Raw genomic sequence first — 19,083 nt, forward strand, 5'->3', positions numbered from 1 at the left:
GGAGAACCCTGACATAGTTACTCTTTTTTTTTTAATTGAAGTATAGTCAATTTACAATATAGTATAATTTCTGGTGTGCAGCGTAGTGATTCACTTATACATACATACACACACACATATATACCACATACATACCTATATATGTGTGCGTATATATATATATATTCCTTTTCATATTTTTTCATTGTAGGATATTACAAGGTATTGAATATAGTTTTCCCTGTGCTAGACAGTAGGACCTTGTTGTTTTATCTATTTAATATATAGTAGTAGCTGCAAATCCCGAACTTCCTTTTTATCCCTCCCTACCCGTGTCCCCCCTGAGTAACCATGTTTGTTTTCTATGTCTGTGAGTCTGTCTGTTTTATAAATAAGTTCATTTGCATTGTATTTTTTTTATCCCATATATATGTGATACTATATAGTATTTGTCTTTGGTTTACTTAGTATGATAATCTCTAGGTCCATCCATGTTGCTACAAATTGCATTATTTCATTCTTTTTTATGGCTGGATAGTATTCTGCTGCATATATATGCCACATCTTCTTTATCCTGTCACCTGTTGATCCCACTCCTGGGCATATATCCAGAAGAAACTCTAATTGGAAAAGACACATGCACCCTAGTGTTCATAGCCACACTACTTATAATAGACAAGACCTGGAAGCAACCTAAATGCCCATCTAGTTGTCTTTTAATTGTTACCTAGTTATCTCTTAACTGGTGTTCTGGTTATCTATTGCTGCATAATAAACATCCCCCAAAACCAAATCTTGATGACTTAAGGGGACAATTTCATACTCTCTCACGGTTCCATTGGCTGAATGGGCTTAGCTGGAGCTTCATCGAGGGCTTTCGTATGGTTCTAGTCCAGTGGTGGCCAGAGCTGGAGTCATCTAAAAGCTTGCCTGGGCTGACATCCGTGATGGCTCCCTCGCACAGCTGGCAGATGACCTTGGCTTTGGTAGGAGTTCAGCTAGGGCTGCCAACTACAGCACCTTAAAAGGAGCCTCTGCTGGTGACTTGTGCCTCTTACAACATGGTGGCTGGGTTCCCTGAGTCCAAAGAGTGAACGTTCTAAGAATCCCAAGCAGAAGTCCCAAGACTTCTTACAACATAGCTTCAGAAATCCCAGTGCCACTTCTGCTGTGTTCCCTTGGTCGAATAATCATGAAGGCCAGCCCAGATTCAAGGGGAGGAGCTTTCAATTTCACTTCCTGATGTGAGGAGCAATGGGAGTGTGTAGGGACAGAAGGGATTGGTGGTGACCATCTTTGGAGACCATCTTCAATACTGGATCACTGCCATGTCCTTCTCACTGATCACACCACCTTGTTCAGACCCTCCTAATCTGTCCTCCTCAGTGAAGCCAGGGGACACTCCTAAAATACGTATCTTATTGTATCACTACTGTAACTAGACCTCCAACAACTTGTTCTTTCCCGTAGAAGGAAGCCAGATTGTTCACTTCCTCTTGCTTATAAGACTTCTGGTGGTGTAGTTCTGCAGCATTCTCCACCTAGTACTTTCTCTCCTGACCTAGACAGAGTTTCTTTCAGCATTTTTGCATGTTCAGTGCTCTTTGTGCCCCCGGCTTTCACACTCCTTGTTCTCTATTTCTCTTCCTCACTCTTTTCTCTTTCTCTTGCCTTCCCTAGCTACCCTCTACTCATCTTTGGTTTTCAGCCTAAGCTTTGCTTCTTCTGGGGAGCTGAGCCCTGACACCCCAGGTTTAGATTGGATTCCTATGTCTTCCTGCCTGGAGGGTTGGCCCAGGTCTTGGGTTTGCATGAATGTGTAATTGGACTTAGTTAAACTTGCTTTCACTTTGCATTATTACTGAATTAGCAAAATGAAAACACAAGATTAAGGATTCAAGTGAGGATGGTTCTATTCAGATTAGCACCTAAAGTTCTTGTAGTTTGTGCAGCCCTTGGGAATGAGTGAGCTCACATCTCAAACTGCAGGCTCCTTGCCTTATTGGCAGCTTGCCAGTCTCCAAAGTTCGTGCTGCAGTCACAGGAGGAGGTTCCATTGGGCTGCAGTCTCACCCTTCCAGATTGTTTTTCTTAAGCATCAGGGGTAACAGCAGGCCCAGTTGACCAGCCCAGGTCCTCAGCCTCTGCTTCCCTCATCACAGTGGAGGACTGATGGCATAATGATGTAATCGTTGGCTCTTGTTTCTCTCCCACTAGGTGACAAGCCTTTCCTGGGCACTTAATTTTGCCTATTTCCTGTCATATCCCTGGTACTGAGAACAGTGCTAAGAGCTTGACTTGCTGAATAAATATACACATGAATGAATGAATAAATGGAAGGAAGAAAGAGAGCAAGAGAGAGGGAAAGAAAGAAGGAAACAAAAGAAATGGAAGGAAGGAAGGAAGGAAGGGAAAGGGGAAGAAAGGAAAAGAAGTCTTTGGCTTACCCTGAACACTGTTCCATGTCACTAAACTTGGTTCCCAACTCTACCTTCTTGGTGTTTGCTGTTCACATAAGTTCTCGTTAGCGTCACACTCGATCATTTTCTTAGGAGTTGTGTTTGGTTCCTAGCCCTAAGCAGTCTGTTGCCTGGGCAGGAATTTTGACCTTGACCTTGACTCAGTGGACCCCAGTTCCAGACCCTTAGCCCTTTAACCTGTGGCCAGCTGGGCCTCCTTCTGAGGGAGGGATTTGTCTTCACGATGTTCTTCTCAGTCTCCCCCTAACCCTCAACTTTCCTGGTGGAATTCATCCATTTCACAAGTATTCATCAAAAGCATCTTGATATTTAGTTCTTATTTTGCATATAACCCTGGAAATTCAGCACAGTTTAGAAATATTTAATCACAATTTACAGAATGTCTCAAGATGTAGCTATTTGCCCATGAAGGTCATGGAGCTTATCTACATGTCTTGTGACAGTGGCTGTGTGGGCTGCAATTTTAGTTTGCTTTCTCCTTAACCTTGTTACCTCTCTTCTGCAGTTACCCATAATATAAAAGCTAGAATGTAAAAAATATTTTCTGAATTCATTGAATAGCTTTCTCTTCTTTTTCATGAATTTAGAAGCTTAAGACTACAACATTCTCATTGCTCTCTAGAGAGGGAATGAGATTGTCCTCTGCTTATACAGCCTTCTGTGGATAGACTTTTCCTTGCAATTCAGCAACACTTTACACAGAAAAGATCCCCTGATTTTGCTGACCTTTCCCTCTTGAACAGAGTTAACCAACTGTTAATCACCTTTGTGGCTTTGCCCTGAAGCCTTCTTCCGTTTTCATTGTGGTGCCCCACGTTCAAGACGACAGGAAAGACAGGGTCTCGTTTATTCCTTGAGATAGTCCCAGGGTCTAGCATGGTTCCTGGAACCCTGGCAGCTCTTGGTGAATAGTTGTGAGATGCGTGAATCCCTCTGGGGGACGCTGAGGGCTAGGGGGAGCCTGAGGAGGGCATCATGTGACGGAGCCATTGTCCTGTCTCCCGCAGCCTTAGTTCATCCCTTACCCTTGTTCTGTCACCTACCCAGTAGATCTTAAATCTTCCCCACCCAACCCTTTTCACCCTCAGATCACTTGCTTACTGTGGGCCCTTTCAGTCTTTAACTGGATAAGCTCTAACAACAGTTGGCCTTCCTCCTTCTGGTCTTCCACCACCAACCATCCTCCATTACCCCAGTGACTGTTCCCGAACACCAGCTTATTCATTCGCTGAACAGCTATTTATCCCGTGACTCCCGTGTGCTGGGCAGGTACTAACACCTTCACGAAATCTTCCCTTTGCCCCCCGGTTAGCTGAAGTGCCCTTCCTCTGTGTGCCTACCACGCTTCTTCTCACGTCAATCTGTGTCATATTGAAAGTATGTTGAAGTACCCGTTACATTTTGTGTCTGTCTCTTCTAATGTCATTAAGCTCCCTGGAGAGCAGAGTCCATCTATGCTTTATTCATTTTTGTATTTAATAACTTATAAGTTGCAATCCTCATGACCTTGAACCCTAGAGAATGGATCCCAGGAAAGGCAGCTTTTTCTTAATACTTGGAAGGTGCCTGTAGCCTCTGCCTCACCCCGGCTGCCCCATATCTCATTAGGGAGTCTTACAGAGTCTGATAAACAGAAGAGATTCCTGTGAGCTCTGGGCTGGGACACTTAGGTGGTTAGTTAGTATTCAGAGTGTCCTATAGTGTCTGGTACACAGTAAGCCTTAAGCAGTCATTAACATTTCATGGAAATCCAGGAAGCATCCCATTTAGAAATGAAGAAGAATTTTGACCTGGGACTTGAAATGACTCAGAAAAAAAAATCAAAGATAAAAACCAAGGAAACACTCAGCATCTACGGTGTGAAAGAAAAAGGAACTTCTCCAATCTGAACAACAATCTCTTTCTCAAAAGTTTATCATTAGACCAACTGTGATACAAAGATGATTTTGCACATTTTCAGATTCTGTCTTTATAGATCAAGGCTTAAAGTATTAAGCCAGATTCTCCTGGGACCAACTGACTTCTTGAGCGTTAAGCCCTTTTGGAAGTATGTGGACTCTTTCCAGTTCTGGAACTCAACACAATGTAGAGGGTCCCCATGCTTTTCCTGGGGGTGGAAGAGAGATTTCCTTTTGGAACTGGATTGCGTGGAGGAGCTTGCTGAAGGTACGACACAGCAAGAGTAAGATCATCATCGTCCTCCACGAGACCGGCGCCTGGCCCTCTCAGCGCCAGCCCGCGGCCGCGTCCACCCAGGAGGCTCTGCGGTCACCGACGGGCCGATGGAGGCCGAGGCCGGATATTGGCGCCCCCCGCCCAGTCCCGGAGCCGGCGCAGACGAGGCGCTTCGGGACCGCAGCAGGGGGGCCCTGGCGTGGGGCTTGGCCCTGCTGCGTGCCGGCGCCGCGCCCTTCCTCCGGCTCTGCCCCTGTGGCCGTGAGTTCGGGCGGGCGGCGGGCGCGGCGGGGCCGGGCTGGAGGACGTAGACTCCAGTGTGCGCGCGGACCAGGAGGTGCGGAAGCGGCGGGAGCTGGTGAAGAAGCGGAGAAGCAGAACGAACAGCTGAGGAGCCGCTCCGGGGCCGAGCAGAGCAGCGCGCCGGCTCCCCGGGGCCCGGCAGCCCTGTTCGCGTCGGCGGGTCCACGCCCTCCTCTGGCGCGGCGGCCCCTCGGGGCTTCCCTTTGGGCCTCAGCGTCAAGCCGGGCAGCGGGGCCGGGGCGGGCCCGAGGTGGGCGAGGAGCGAGGGGCTGCGGGACGCCACCTCCTTGCTGGCAGTGGGCGAGGGCGGCTTGCTGGACGAGGTGGAGCCGCTGCGGCCCGAGGAGCTGGAGCGCCTGTCAGGCTGGGAGGAGGAGGAGGAGGAGAGCTGGCTGTATTCGTCACCAAAGAAAAAACTTAACACCAATGCAGAAGTCAGTCCATTAGTTTGGTGCAGGCAAGTTTTGGATTACCCAAGTCCTGATGTTGACTGTGCTAAAAAGTCTCTTATCCACAAACTTGATCAAACTATGTCAGCTCTCAAGAGGCAGAATTTATATAATAATCCTTTCAACTCCATGAGTTACACAAGTCCTTGCAGTCCAAATGCCAGTAGCCCATACAGCAGCGGTTTTAATTCTCCATCCTCAACGCCAGTGCGACCTCCTATAGTCAAACAGCGAATACTTGCTGGAAATTCAGGTAATTTGAAAAGTTCATCAGACAGAAATCCTCCACTCAGTCCTCAATCCTCTATAGACAGTGAGTTAAGTTCTTCAGAATTAGATGAAGATTCAACTGGATCCAATTATAAGCTAAATGATGTAACTGATGTGCAGATTCTAGCTCGGATGCAGGAAGAGTCTCTGGCAAGAATATGCAGCCACCACATCTCGTCACAGTTCTTGTTCATCTTGCAATTCGACAAGACAGGGTACTTTTAGTGATTGGGAACTTGATGCACAAAGTTTAAATGATGAAGATGACAATATGCATCATGCAGTATACCCTGCTGTTAACAGGTTTTCACCATCACCACGCAATTCTCTTCGACCATCACCTAAGCAGTCACCCCAAAATTCACCTCATTCTCGATCTCCTGCTTGGGGAATAGAATATAGTAGACTGTCCCCACAGCCTATGATTAGCCGCTTACAGCAACCTCGGCTTTCACTTCAAGGCCATCCCACAGATTTGCAGACAACCAATGTTAAAAATGAAGAAAAACTAAGGCACAGTCTTCCAAACCTGTCCTGGACATCTAATACACAAGTTGACTCAGTGAAAAGCAGCAGAAGTGACTCAAATTTTCCAGTGCCAAATGGAGGAATACCTCACATGCAACCTCAAGCTTCAGCCATACCTTCTCCAGGCAAATTCCGCTCCCCTGCAGCACCATCTCCTTTGGCTCTCCAGCAACCAGTAAAAGCATTTAGTAACCATGGCTCTGGTTCTCCTAGTAGCCAAGAAACAACATAACTTACGCAAACCACCTCCTCACCTGGGCCTCCCATGGTTCAGAACACAGTCCCAGCAAATCCTCCCAGCAATATCAACAGCACTACTCTAACCAGATCTGCAGGGACAACCATGCTGAGAAGCTGCTTGCCCAGACCCAGTGCCCCTTCTGGGGGGGTATACCAGTGCCTCGCAGCAAACTTGCACAGTGTGTTCACAGATCCTTGCCAGCTCCTAAAACCTATGGTAGCATGAAAGATGACAGTTGGAAAGATGGCTGTTATTGACCAGCAAAAACAAGAATGCAGAGGTCCACAGCTTCATGGATACCCCTTCACCAGGCTAAAAGACAACTTTTATATGCAGACTGTTCAGGTAACGCTCTTCCGATTTATAAAATCCCAGCTCTCTCTGTCTTAATTAGCACAGACTGACAGACATTGATCAAGCATCACTTTAATGACATTTAACAGCAGATGTGTTTGGTAATCATACAATCACTCCATGGAATCACTTTTAGTTTTGTTACTAGAAACTAAGTTGATTTTTAATATTTGAAAGAGGCCGATATCTGGGCAAAAAACTTAATGGATGCCAAAGAGAAATGCCCATTTATAAATGAGAGAGTACCTTTGTGCACAAGAAAATGGGGTATTCAAGCTATCCAAAACGTCACATTCAACCTAATTTACTGTATAAATAGTATCAGTAAATATTTGTGTTAATGAGAACTAAAAATAAATAAAGTAAGATCATCATCAAGCCACAGGTTTCTTTTCCATTAACTCCTGGGGCATGTTGACTGGACCACGTGATAACCTTGATCCCATTGGGGACCATGTACATCCTCCATGTAAAGCAAGAGCCTTGAATGTCTCAGTTATAGAGAGAGTTTGAAGCATTTATATGTAAAATCTTTGGGTTTTGTCGGGGCCAGTTTTCAAAGAGGTGTGACCAGCATTATTTGGGGAACCACTGTGTTGTCTTAGTGTCATTATGGAAAGAACCCTAAAGGAAGAAGCTCAGGTGAGAACGTTAACCCCCATTACAGTGTACTCTGGTATAAACTGCAGAGATGTGATTGTCAAAAGACATATCTTGGAGTCGCTAGCTACCTGGGTGCCTTGGTCCTATCATGTAAACTCTCTCAACTCCAGTTTTCTCATCTCTAAAATGGGAATGATTGGATGGACCTAGAGATGATCATACTAAGTGAAGTAAGTCAAAGAGAGAGAGACAAATATATGATATCACTTATATGTGAAATCTAAAAAAAAAAAAATGAAACAAATGAACTTCTTTACAAAACAGAAACAAACTCACAGACATAGAAAACAAATTTATAGTTACCAAAGGGAGAAGTGGGGAGGGATAAATTAGGGGTTTAGGATTAGCGGGTACAAACTACTATATATAAAATAGATAAATGACAAGGTCCTACTGTAGAGCATAGGGAACTATATTCAAGATCTTGTAGTAACTATACTTTAGTTAAAAAATAATAAAATTGGAATAATTATATTTTCTACCTCCCTGGTTGCTGTGGGAATCAGATGTCATGAAAGTTGTGAAAATTATCTGGGAAGTGTACAGTGCTTTACAAGGGTAAGCTTTGTGTGTACTGATCTGGTTGGATAGTTAACTGTGCATTGGAGAGAGTGAGCCTTTTGACTCTGTGTACCAATTCAAATGCTAATCCCTACTGGAAACACCCTCACAAACACCCCCAGAAATAATGTTTTAGCAGCTATCTGGGCATCGATGTGGCCCGGTCAAGTTGACACATAAAATTGACCATCACATCTCGTTAATACCAACAGTGTCCTTCATTTCTTAAGGTCTCTTGCTCTTTTTACCCAGGAAGGAGGAAACCACCATGTCGGTTATTGTGAACGCATCTAGTTGACTTTTGAGTCACCAAGGATCAGAACTGACTCTCTTCTTAAGGATGATGGGAAATGGAAGAGCAGACATAGAATTCTGTTTTATTTTGTTTATTCTAAGCATCTCAGCTTTATACTAAACTCTGGCTATTACAGGGGTCTTTACCACGTGGATGAGCTGAAAAGTGACAAAGAACATAGATTTGTAATTCTGCTACTGAATATTAAGGTTTAAAAAGTCCTGTTGGTCAGTGACTCCATGTAAGCTTCAGAAATGACATCTTGGATAATTATTCTGATGTTTTTCCTGGGAAGTTACTATGAGTAATTTGGTGTTTAACATTGATTTTTGATAGTGATTTCTTTAAAAGTGCAAGGGAGAGATGGCTATATCAGTTCTGGCACATTCATGCACTGGAACTCTACTCCAGCAATAAAAAGGAACACATTACCAATAAACACAGCAAAATACATGAACTGCAAAAACATTTATGCCAAGTGAAAGAAGTCTTACACAAAAGCATATATACAATATGATTCTGTTTGTATAGATTCTAGAACAGGCAAAATTAATCTTTGATAAAAAATAATCACAAACATGGTTGCCTTGAGGTGAGGGAGGGCTGGAAGTAAACTGGGAAAGGATTTGAGGGAATTCTCTGTGGGGTTGGTAATATTTATATCTTGATAGGGAGTTGGGTTACAGAGATACACACTTCTCAAAACTCAATGAACGCACTTAGAATTTTGTTGTATGTAAATTCTATCCCAAAATACAAAACAAAATAATTATATACGTGCTGAAGTAATTAGAGGTGAAGTGGACCTGTAATCTACTTTGAATTGCAATAACTATAATAATAAAAATGGATTGATGGGTAAATACACAATAAAGCAAATATAGGAAAAAATTACTTGCAGAATCTAGCTAGTAGTTTTTCAAGTGCCCATTGTCCAATTCTTTCAACTTTCCTGTAGGTTTGAAAATGTTATAATACAACCATTGAAAATATAATTTCAGGGGAAAAAAAACTATTTAAAAACACACAAAGGGTACTCTGTGTTCTTTTTGTAATGCAATATTCTTTCAAGTACCAAATATCCTTGGAGAAATCAAGTTACTTGTAAAAGGTGAATGAGAATATTCTGTTGCCTTTCGCAACATCCTGCATGAAAGAGACATTTAAAATTATAAACGGGGTAGGGAGGCAGAGAGGGTATGTCTCAGTGGTAGAGCACATGCTTAGCATGCACAAGGTCCTGGGATCAATCTCCAGTACTTCCATTAAAAAAATTAAATAAACCTAATTATCTCTCCCCACCAAAAAATAAAATTATTAACACATGAAGATTTGTGAGTTTGCAATAAATCACATGCATTGTTATGAAATTAAATTTATAATGAAAAATAACATGTTTCTGACTACACATTTAATTTTCAATTTTTTTGTTAATCTTCATGAACTATCTTTTAGAAATGGAGGTTGTATAATACAAAGTGAGATAATAAGGTGATAGGATTCAATTAAGGTACTATTTTAAGTATAAGGTATAGTATAAGCTATAGTATAAGCTAGCTGGTAATAAGTCTTTTGGAAAAATCTTGATCTGAGGGTACAAATAATATCACAGTACTGACTTTTCATACCCTGAGGATTATTGGAATTCAAGAAGACTGGAACAGAATTGGAAACAACCATGACAGATTAGAGCACTGTATTCTTTCAGCAGAACCAAATTAGGTAGGAACGTATACAAAGCATACCCTCAGGAGACCCCCCCCCCAAAAAAAAAAACAAAAACCAATGAACGGTGTGGGCTGGGGAAGGAGCACCGATGAATCTGTCTGTGTGTCAGTCCTGACCGCAGTCAGCTCTGCTCACTGACTGTTCACCATTCCTTGTACTGTGATGGGACCCACCTTTCATACATATTTTTAAGTGAAATGGAGAAAGAACTAAATGTTTACAGAGGGGCAAGGTGACTTAAATAAATGAAAAGCTGGTCTTAGGAAAATCTGAAGTAAGAGAATAGGAAATTCTCTCTAAATTCCTTCAAGATTGAAAAGGTTCGAGTTTTGCTTGATTTGTTACCACTTTGAATTACGTGACGTGTTTGTATGGAGAGATTCTAGGAAGAGCCGATCAGGGAAATGGATTTAAGTTAAGAGAATTCAGTTGTGTAAATGAAAGAGTCTCTTGACTTTAAGATGGATTAAGTTCTAGAATAGTTATCAAGAGATGCGGTGGAATCTCCATCCCTGGAGAATTACGTTAGCATAATATAAATTCTGAGTGGTTCTAGATTCCTCTGCCAGAGGTTGGGGGCAAACTTAGATGATCCCTGGAAGGACCTTTGTGGATCTGCATTCTAACAATAATGTAATGGTTTTGAAATACAGGTTGATACTAAGTTATGTTTTTCTGGGCTTTCTGTAAGGAAGGGCAGCTTATATTAACATCACTTAAAAATTCACTGTATTGATGAACAGCACGGTGATTATGGTTAGCAGTACTGTATTGTATACTTGAAATTTGCTGACAGGGTAAATCTTAAGTATTCTTACCGCAAAGAAAGAAGGAAAAAGATAACCGTGTAAGGTGATGGATGTTTATTAGCTTGATAATGGTGATCACTGTATGCATATCAAAACATGAAGTTTACAGCTGAACATAAACAATTTGTATTTGTGAATTATACTTAAGTGAAGCTCAAAAAAAATCACTGTATTGAATGGTTCTTTTTTTTTTTCATTGAACTTGTCTCATGATAAATGATTACATATCACTTTGGTGATGATTTGCTCTTAATTGAGTTCATGTACTTTTTATTGAAATAATTATAAGGTATTCTGTCATTTTCTCTTTGTTGTTATAACATTAAATTAGAAAGACATTTTTATATTTAAACCATTGTATAATACGTTATTTCCTGTTAGGGAGACGGTCTCTACCTGAATATAAGTATGTTTATATTCTTTGCTGTGTTTTTTTTCTGACCACATCACCATTTCACCATCCGGGGCCAGTTAGAATGGCATGAGATAAAAATGTCATCTCTGTGAATGATTTAATCATCTTTCTGAAATTCGATATGGCAAAATCGTCCTCTGCATTTTTCCATTGTAGTCTCTATTTTTGGCTTCTTAATCTTACTCCTTGACTAACTCTTATCCTTATCCTTTGCAGAGCCAAACTTGCTTCCTGTTGTGATGCCGTTCAAAACTTCATTGTTTCTCAAAATAACACTCCAGTTGGGACTAACATGAGTTACGAGGTGGAAAGTAAAAGCGAAATCCAAATCAGAGAGAACGTTTTTGCTATGTTGCCAGTGGTGAGTGAAGATTTGTGTGTTTTGTTCTATTTGTGTCACCTTTCCAGGTGAGCGTTCTGTCAGATTAAGTCCCAGCATAACAATGGACGAGCTGATGAGTTAAAGTGCCACCCTCCGTTGTTCTGTTGTCTAACATCTGTATGGTGGTCCATTTTCACAGGGCAGCTTTGAATGCTTGTGGTGCTGCAGGGGATGGTATTTACCTAAGCTCTTGGAGCCCTTGTGTCTTGATGGCTCATCCTTGAGTGAGACGAGTTAGTTGGGCTTCCTACACAGTAATTACTAGGGTATGGGAAGTTGACCATTTTTTTCACCTGGAATAAGATTCTTCCAGTTGTCAGCTTTGGTGACTGAATCAATACCTTCACAAAGAACTGTAGGTTTATGTGGCTAATCTTTGGGAAGTAAATACATAAGAATTTGTGGTCAGTAAACATAATCTTAACAAGACAGGGATTTTTACCTAGTGTGTTCCCTGATGTGACTCAGGCTCCTAGGACATTCCTCAGTGCATGTATACATTCATTACCTAGTTGTTAATTAAACTAGTGAGCATTGATTATATTGTAATGAGTACTGTTACAATATAAATCCAAATCTTGGGGGAAATTATTCTCATGAAGGATATCCTACTGCTTATAAACTACACTCTCAGGCATCTTTTTATGATATGATTAAGAGCAGTGAGGCCAAGACAGTCTGGTCAAAATGGGATCATTTTATATCTGCAGTTTACCAACTGTAGAATATTCAGTTCTTGCAATTAATTCTATTTTGTTGGACCCTTGACTTCTTTCAACTATTTTACTGTCATGTAAGTTGTTCCAATTTTTTTAAAAAAAATTACAGTTCAAAGGAAGTATGATTTGCTGAGAATGAATGGAAAATCAATATAAAATGTTAGAGAAAAAATATTGCAAATTTTCTGGGAGGAAACGAGGGCAAAAAGGTAACTCCTACAGCATTCTAAAACTCCCCTCGTGATGCACTGAAATTACCAGTAGTTGGAAAGATATTAACTAAAGAATATTTATGTCGTCCATCAGTGAGGGCCTTGGGGAGTTCCACAGAAAGCAACTCTTGGCAGTTTTTGCTAGTATTTTCCTTGCTTTAGGCTGGCCAGGACAGAGGAGTGGCAGGTATTTTTGCTTCTAATTGACACTTTGAGAAGGATAACAACATAGGCTCAGTAATTCTGGCTGCAGTTAACAACAGCATCCATTTTCCAAATTGATACTAATGTTTAAAAACTGGGGGGAGGAAATTCTGAAGTCAGTGCAGTAAAGATCGCAAAGGGAGGTCAGTTTTATGTGTTGCTTCAATATCCCTCCCCATGGACACAGCATCTGACCTCTTTCCCACCTCGCTTCCTGCACCCCCCACCCTGCTCCACACTGCGGGGCTCACAGAGAGCAGATCAAAATAGATACTTCTGATTAAGTGTTGTGGAGTCACTTCCTCCAAAAACATCACAAAGTTACTTGAGAAAAAAACACAAGGTTGGCTTTCAACCAGAGTGAGAGACCAGCAAGGCAGCTGAATTGCACAGATTCACGTTTTCTTAGGCAGTTTATTTTAAGGAACATTGAAATTCTCTTTTATTTAAACTCTTCCTGAATGTGAGGTCCCGAAACATATGGATTTTGTTTTCTCCGAGTTGACCAGGAAACCAGAGAAAAACATTCATTATTCTGAGTGTTTAATTGGAGATGCTTCCCTCAATAGTCTTTTCTGTTGTACCATAAAGAGCCTATTTGCAGCCTGCCTTATCCATAAAATTCAGCATGTACGGTGATCCTGCTTAGTAAACACTGAAGACGTCTTGAGCTTGAACTTCAGTGACTTGAAATAGCCTGAGGTGTCTGGGAACCATTTATTTAAGAGCCAGGCACTCTGCTGGGCATTGCAGCTATACAGGGAAATACGGCACACGCTTAAATTAACACTTCACCCCCGAACAAGTGCAGTTGTGTGATGTATAGTTGTGTGATGTATAGTTGGTTAAGACCATGGACCCTGAAACAGACTGCCGGGGTTTGAATCCCAGCTCTGCCACTTTCCATCATTCTGTCTATAAAATGCTCACCAGGTTGTTGTATGGATTCCGTGTATTGATAAGTTACCCATTGGAAAAAAATGCCTCTCACACGAGAAGCACATGGTTTTTCATCTTTTAGGGACAAACCTCGACGTCCTAAAGCAGAGTTATCATCATATGGTTAGAGTGAGGTAGGATCTCATGGGCAGCTCAGAGCCACACTGGTCCTGGGGTGTTGCCAGTGAGGCTGGTACACTGGGCAGGTGCATGCTCTGTTGAATAGCACTGTAAATACCCACACTGTGGCAGATTGTAGTTTACTAGTGGTTTAACAACCAGATGACAGAATTCTGAATATGTACTGGGTGGCTCCCATAAGCTAGTACCACTGGGTTCCAGCACAGCATTGGGGTTGCACCAACGTGGCCACTGGGCCAGCAGACATCATTGAGAAGTGACATCCTTCTGTGCTAGGTCTGTAGGAAAAGGGAAGAGAAAATTAAAAGTAATAGACACACTCTGTGCCCTTGAGGACCTACATTTGAATTTAGAGACCAGGTAGGTGAATCAGGACCTGTTCACTGTGGACGTCTGAGCTGGGCCCCTTCCTTCTGGTTAAGGTCACATCATTATTTCTGGAAAAGTGACCCACAAAGGCACAGTGCACTGTCAAACTGAGCAGTTATGTTTCAGACTGGGGAGGATTTGGTAAAAGTGGGAAGTCTTTTGGGGTCAGCCAGTTGGGTCCTTGGAGGAAACAAAAATGATTCCGGCCTTGGAGATGAACTTGAAATAAATCAGCACAGAGTTACTAGATCTCCCTGAAGTACCGTGTCTGGTCATTTGTGGAGATGACAGGCATAAATCCCCTGTCATCACCCAGCCTGAAGGTCCAACTATTTAAGAAAGACAACGAGCTTTCACTAAATTAGCTATTAATTTTATGGCCAAGAGTAGAGAATTTAATGCCCCTTTCTAATTGCTTTATTTTCTGGGGTTTTTGTTTGTTTGTTTGTTTGTTTGTTTTGCTGAAAATGGTTCTGTCTGTCGGAAAGACACCATGTGGGATTTTGCCTTTCTCATTTTATTTACTTAATTATGTGATGTCATATGTGTCAAATTACATCTTATAAACAAATATATTTTTATTATTACATTATATTGTGGGTGATATGCTGTATACTTCTTGCAAGAGAAATGAAATGTAGGTTTGCAGGATTTTTTAGGAACTTTTAGTCATAAGTTGATCAGTGTACTGTGGTGTCGCTACTTCTGCCCCTCTTTCTTGTTCTCTCTTGTTCCTTAGCAGGTGTAATAATTAAGCTGCTTGAATTAAGCTGCTGCTTTTTATGGTCCTAAAACTAAAGCCATCTCATGGCAGTTTTTCACTTTCTCCTGATAGTCTCAGCCTTTTGTGGAGTACCCCTACAATCAGTGCGCAGTGGTCGGAAATGGAGGAATTCTGAATCAGTCTCTCTGCGGAGCTGAAATAGATAAATCTGACTTCGTGTTTAGGTAAGATCTGTCAAATGGGATTCTTTGAAATCCCAGATGAGTTGGATATTTGAAAGGAATAGGGTAAAGACACTCCATGTCCATTTTGACCTTTGAGCTGTGATGCTTAAGGCTACAGCTGATCTAGTGTGTTTCTTGAAGTATTAAGTGGATCATGAGTTCCTCTGAATGTTGATATCAGAAGGGTAATAAAAATGTGCTACAGTCAATTTCCAGAAACCCTGCTTGAAATCATGGTGAAAGAGGGTCTTCACTGCAGGACTTGTCAGAGCCTCCAGTGTATTAAGGATACCTTCCTTCCTTCCTTTCTTTTCTTTCTTTCTTTCTTCCTTTCTTTTCTTTCTTTTCTTTTTCTTTCTCTCTTTCTCTCTTTCTCTCTTTCTTTCTTTCTTCCTTTCTTCTTTCCCTTTTTCTTTTCTTTTCTTTTCTTTTCTTTTCTTTTCTTTTCTTTCTTTTTCCTTTCTTTCTTCTTTCTTTCTTTCTTTCCAGAGCATTTCAAGTAAGTTTTGTTCTCAGATAATACTTGGAGCATGCTGACCTAGGCATTTTACAGCCACACAATATCATCATTTATTTAGGTTTCTGGCTTGAAATATTTTTTAAAAATTGTGCAGCTTCTAAATTCTGGTCTTGTTACATGTTTATTTCTCAGTACAAGCAAGCTTGCAAAAACAGTAACAAAAAATGGTTTCCGTGTGTGTCTGTACTAACAAAGCAAGGGATAGAGCATCTCCACTTTCAGAATATATGGACAGGTGACTCATCCCTGTGAGGGTGGATTTCAGTTGAAATGCACCTTTTTTATAAAGTAAGTCAAAATCTGTTTCTTCCTATTTGGGGAGCATTGACTGCATACATCAGAAGAGATCCTTTGATCCTGATCGATTTAATGCTGCCCTTTTTAGCACATGAAAAAGAATTATAATTTTGAATCAGTAGCTCCCCTGACTTTAATCTTATTTAGAATTTTGTGCTGAAGGGAATGCCAGAACCACAGACCTGGCAATCCAATCATTATTGAATATGTTCCTCGTGATTAATGTGACAGTGACCAGTACCTGCGTGATTTAGCCATTTTGTTAAAGTACTCAGTATGAAAAAGCCATAATGACAATAAATAATTCTTCTTGTAATAGACATTTTATAGACTGAAAAATCCCCAAAACATCTGTGGTGAGTGTTATGTCTAAACATCCATTTTACTTTATAGCAAATACAGGAAATACAAGGTTTTTGTTAGATTTAACAATCAGGGGAGAGGAAAAAAAAAACCCTAAACAGCTACTTAATTTATACCTCCAAAATAAGCGCATATATTTCCAGATTCTACATTTGCTGATGTCAGGAATTTTTCTGAATACAGAGTTCCTTTTGAAGTTGACCTTCCAACCTGAAAGGCCAAATGAAGGCTAGCTGTGGTTGGTGTCATTATAATTTATTTACTTTTTTAAGCCCAAATTTATTTTGGCCATGCATGTATTTATAAATAGTTTATAAAACCATCTGGAAATTACTTTTTTTTAAATTTTCCATTTCAAAAGATCAAGAGCTGTCAGCTAAGTGTCTAGGAAACAGGAATAGGTGATGCATGGCTTTGCTGTCCCGTGTGTGTACGGTACCTAGCAGTTCCCCTAGGAGCCGCATCTGATACTATTGGGAAAATCACCTTTGAGTCTTCAAAAGAATGTGAGACTGTTCTAGAAAGTGGATTTGTTATAGGAAGCCCACTGATAAAGACATTTCTGTGGCCTATTATCTAAGATTTTCCCCAAGGTGCCACATTTAATCATGTTCTGATGTATTTTTTAAATCAGTGAGGGAAGTCCATGTCTCATTATCTGTATGTTTTATATCACATAGAATAGAATCTTTCTGCCTCAGTCACATTACAGAACACCTCAGGTTTAAATAGCCTTCCTCACTGATGCTCCGTTTATATGGGCAGCTTTAAGGAAATGGTCTTCTTGAAATTCTGTAAATGATACTTTGGGATCATAACCAACTCCCCGCCCCCCCCCCCCTTTTGTGGCAGGAATGTATTTAGCCCCAAATTACAATTCTCAATTTGTTTTCCAATTTAAAAACAAATTAGCACTCAAAAGGAGATGAGAACATCAGTAGGAAAACATCATTATAAGAACATTAGGGTTTTATTTATTAACAGCATGATTTGGTGGGAAAGTCCATATGGGAATCAGGAAGTTGTTTTTTTTGTTTGTTTTTTGGGTTTTTTTTTTTTGTATAGCCTTTGCTTCTGGCAGACCCTATAACCCTTAGTCACAACGCCTTCATTTTTAAATATCTGTAAATTGGTGATCATACTATTGTGGGACTATAATTAACATAAATAATAATTTTAATAAAAGGATCATGAATTCTTCAAAAGCTACACGAGGTGTAATTGTCATTTCTTGCTTTGTTACTTATAAAGGTCTTAATCAATATTGAAAGCCTTTATCAAATTCATATATTTCATGCAGTGTTGAAATGCCAACCAAAAGTTCAGTACTTATTAAATGGTTTTAAATGAAAATCAGATGAATTCTGAGATCTCTTAAGAGCGATGATTTTTCTCCAATGAGAATGATCACATGTATATGTGTGAATGTGTGTGTATTGCACTTTTTTTTTTCAGAAGTTATATTTTGAAAATAGTTTTTCTTTCAAATTCCAGGTGTAACATCCCCCCGACCACAGGGAATGTTAGCAAAGATGTTGGCAGTAAAACCAACCTGGTAACTCTAAACCCTAGTATCATACGACTAAGGCAAGTACCTCCAAGTTATGTTTCTGTTCAGGAACGTTTTTCCATGAACTCTTGGTCTGAACATTAATCTTGGTGCTGAGAGTGACTCCCAGTACAGATGGAGTGGCTTTGGGGGAAATACGCAAGAATACGTTATTGGTAATTTGGGTGTTGGCTCATAAGACATATGACTTCCAATGTCATAGTTGCTGATCAAATGAGAACTTATTTTACCTCCTCATCTTTTTTTTAACAGCAAAGTCCCTTTTTTCAGTGTTCTTTCAGAATTTTACTGCTTTACTTTTATCTTGATAGCACTTTCTTGAAGAACACTTAGTCTGTTTAGAAGCTTTGGAGAGCAAGCCTTAGGAGAACCTGGCAAAAATCAAGTTTTCGGTTTGGGTAGTTTCTTACTGAAGGATAATTTCCATATTTCCTTTTCCCCAATGTAGCTACTAGAAAATGTCAGCTGTTTAATAAAAATCCCATTCGTAGTTTTATTCTACAGTTTTCATCAAAAGTGACTCATAATTGTTATTAGTAGTATGCACCCCTCAAATAGTTCTAGTATGTCTTAAGAGAATATAAAATATTGTTCCCATCTCCCCAATGTTTATTTTCTAAACACACATAATCATAAACAGGATATTTACTGAGGTATTATTTAAATCAGACATCACAATCTCTGGAGGAAATTTTAAGTATGTGTGTGTATGTGTGTAGACATTTTAGGTTTTCTAAAGGAAACATTTTATAATAACATTTGTATAAGTTTACAGCTCAATGAATTCTTAAAAATGTATAGATATTTAAATATTGTCCTATGTTTGAGAAAACAGTTCAGCATTATAAATTTGGGAGGTGTTTCAGCATCAAAAAGTAACCCTAGGAAAAAATGATGTGAGTTGGAAGATAAAATAATATAAAACAATGCATGCTGAGTGAAAGTATTGCCTCATAAGAAAGTAGGAAGCATAGATGTGCCGAGAGAGAGAAAGACCAGCCCCGATATGCACATGATGTTTGCTTAACATGTGTCTTCTCTAAGTCTCCAGTTTATCTCAGTGATATAAATGGTTCTGCTTTTTGGCCAGTGGTGAATTCAGCCTCATGTCACCAAACCTGCTCATTTGAGTATTATTGTTAAAATTATGATTTTTTAAAAATTTGGCA

At 40.4% G+C, this 19,083-nt stretch overlaps 1 protein-coding gene and 1 pseudogene across 2 annotated transcripts in view; both read left to right on the forward strand.

Moving 5' to 3' along the window:
- Positions 1 to 19,083, forward strand: part of ST8SIA6 (ST8 alpha-N-acetyl-neuraminide alpha-2,8-sialyltransferase 6) — a 137,713-nt gene that overhangs the window by 93,538 nt on the left and 25,092 nt on the right. For both annotated transcript variants that reach the window (XM_064479412.1, XM_031444630.2), the window contains 3 exons: positions 11,467 to 11,611; positions 15,052 to 15,164; positions 17,839 to 17,931. In XM_064479412.1, coding sequence (XP_064335482.1) covers positions 11,467 to 11,611; positions 15,052 to 15,164; positions 17,839 to 17,931 — 351 coding nt within the window. The remainder of the gene's footprint in view (positions 1 to 11,466; positions 11,612 to 15,051; positions 15,165 to 17,838; positions 17,932 to 19,083) is intronic.
- On the forward strand, positions 4,509 to 6,773 carry LOC105100054 (SLAIN motif-containing protein 2-like; annotated as a pseudogene).

Source organism: Camelus dromedarius, chromosome 26, assembly GCF_036321535.1.
Source record: "Camelus dromedarius isolate mCamDro1 chromosome 26, mCamDro1.pat, whole genome shotgun sequence".
Taxonomy (NCBI): domain Eukaryota; kingdom Metazoa; phylum Chordata; class Mammalia; order Artiodactyla; family Camelidae; genus Camelus; species Camelus dromedarius.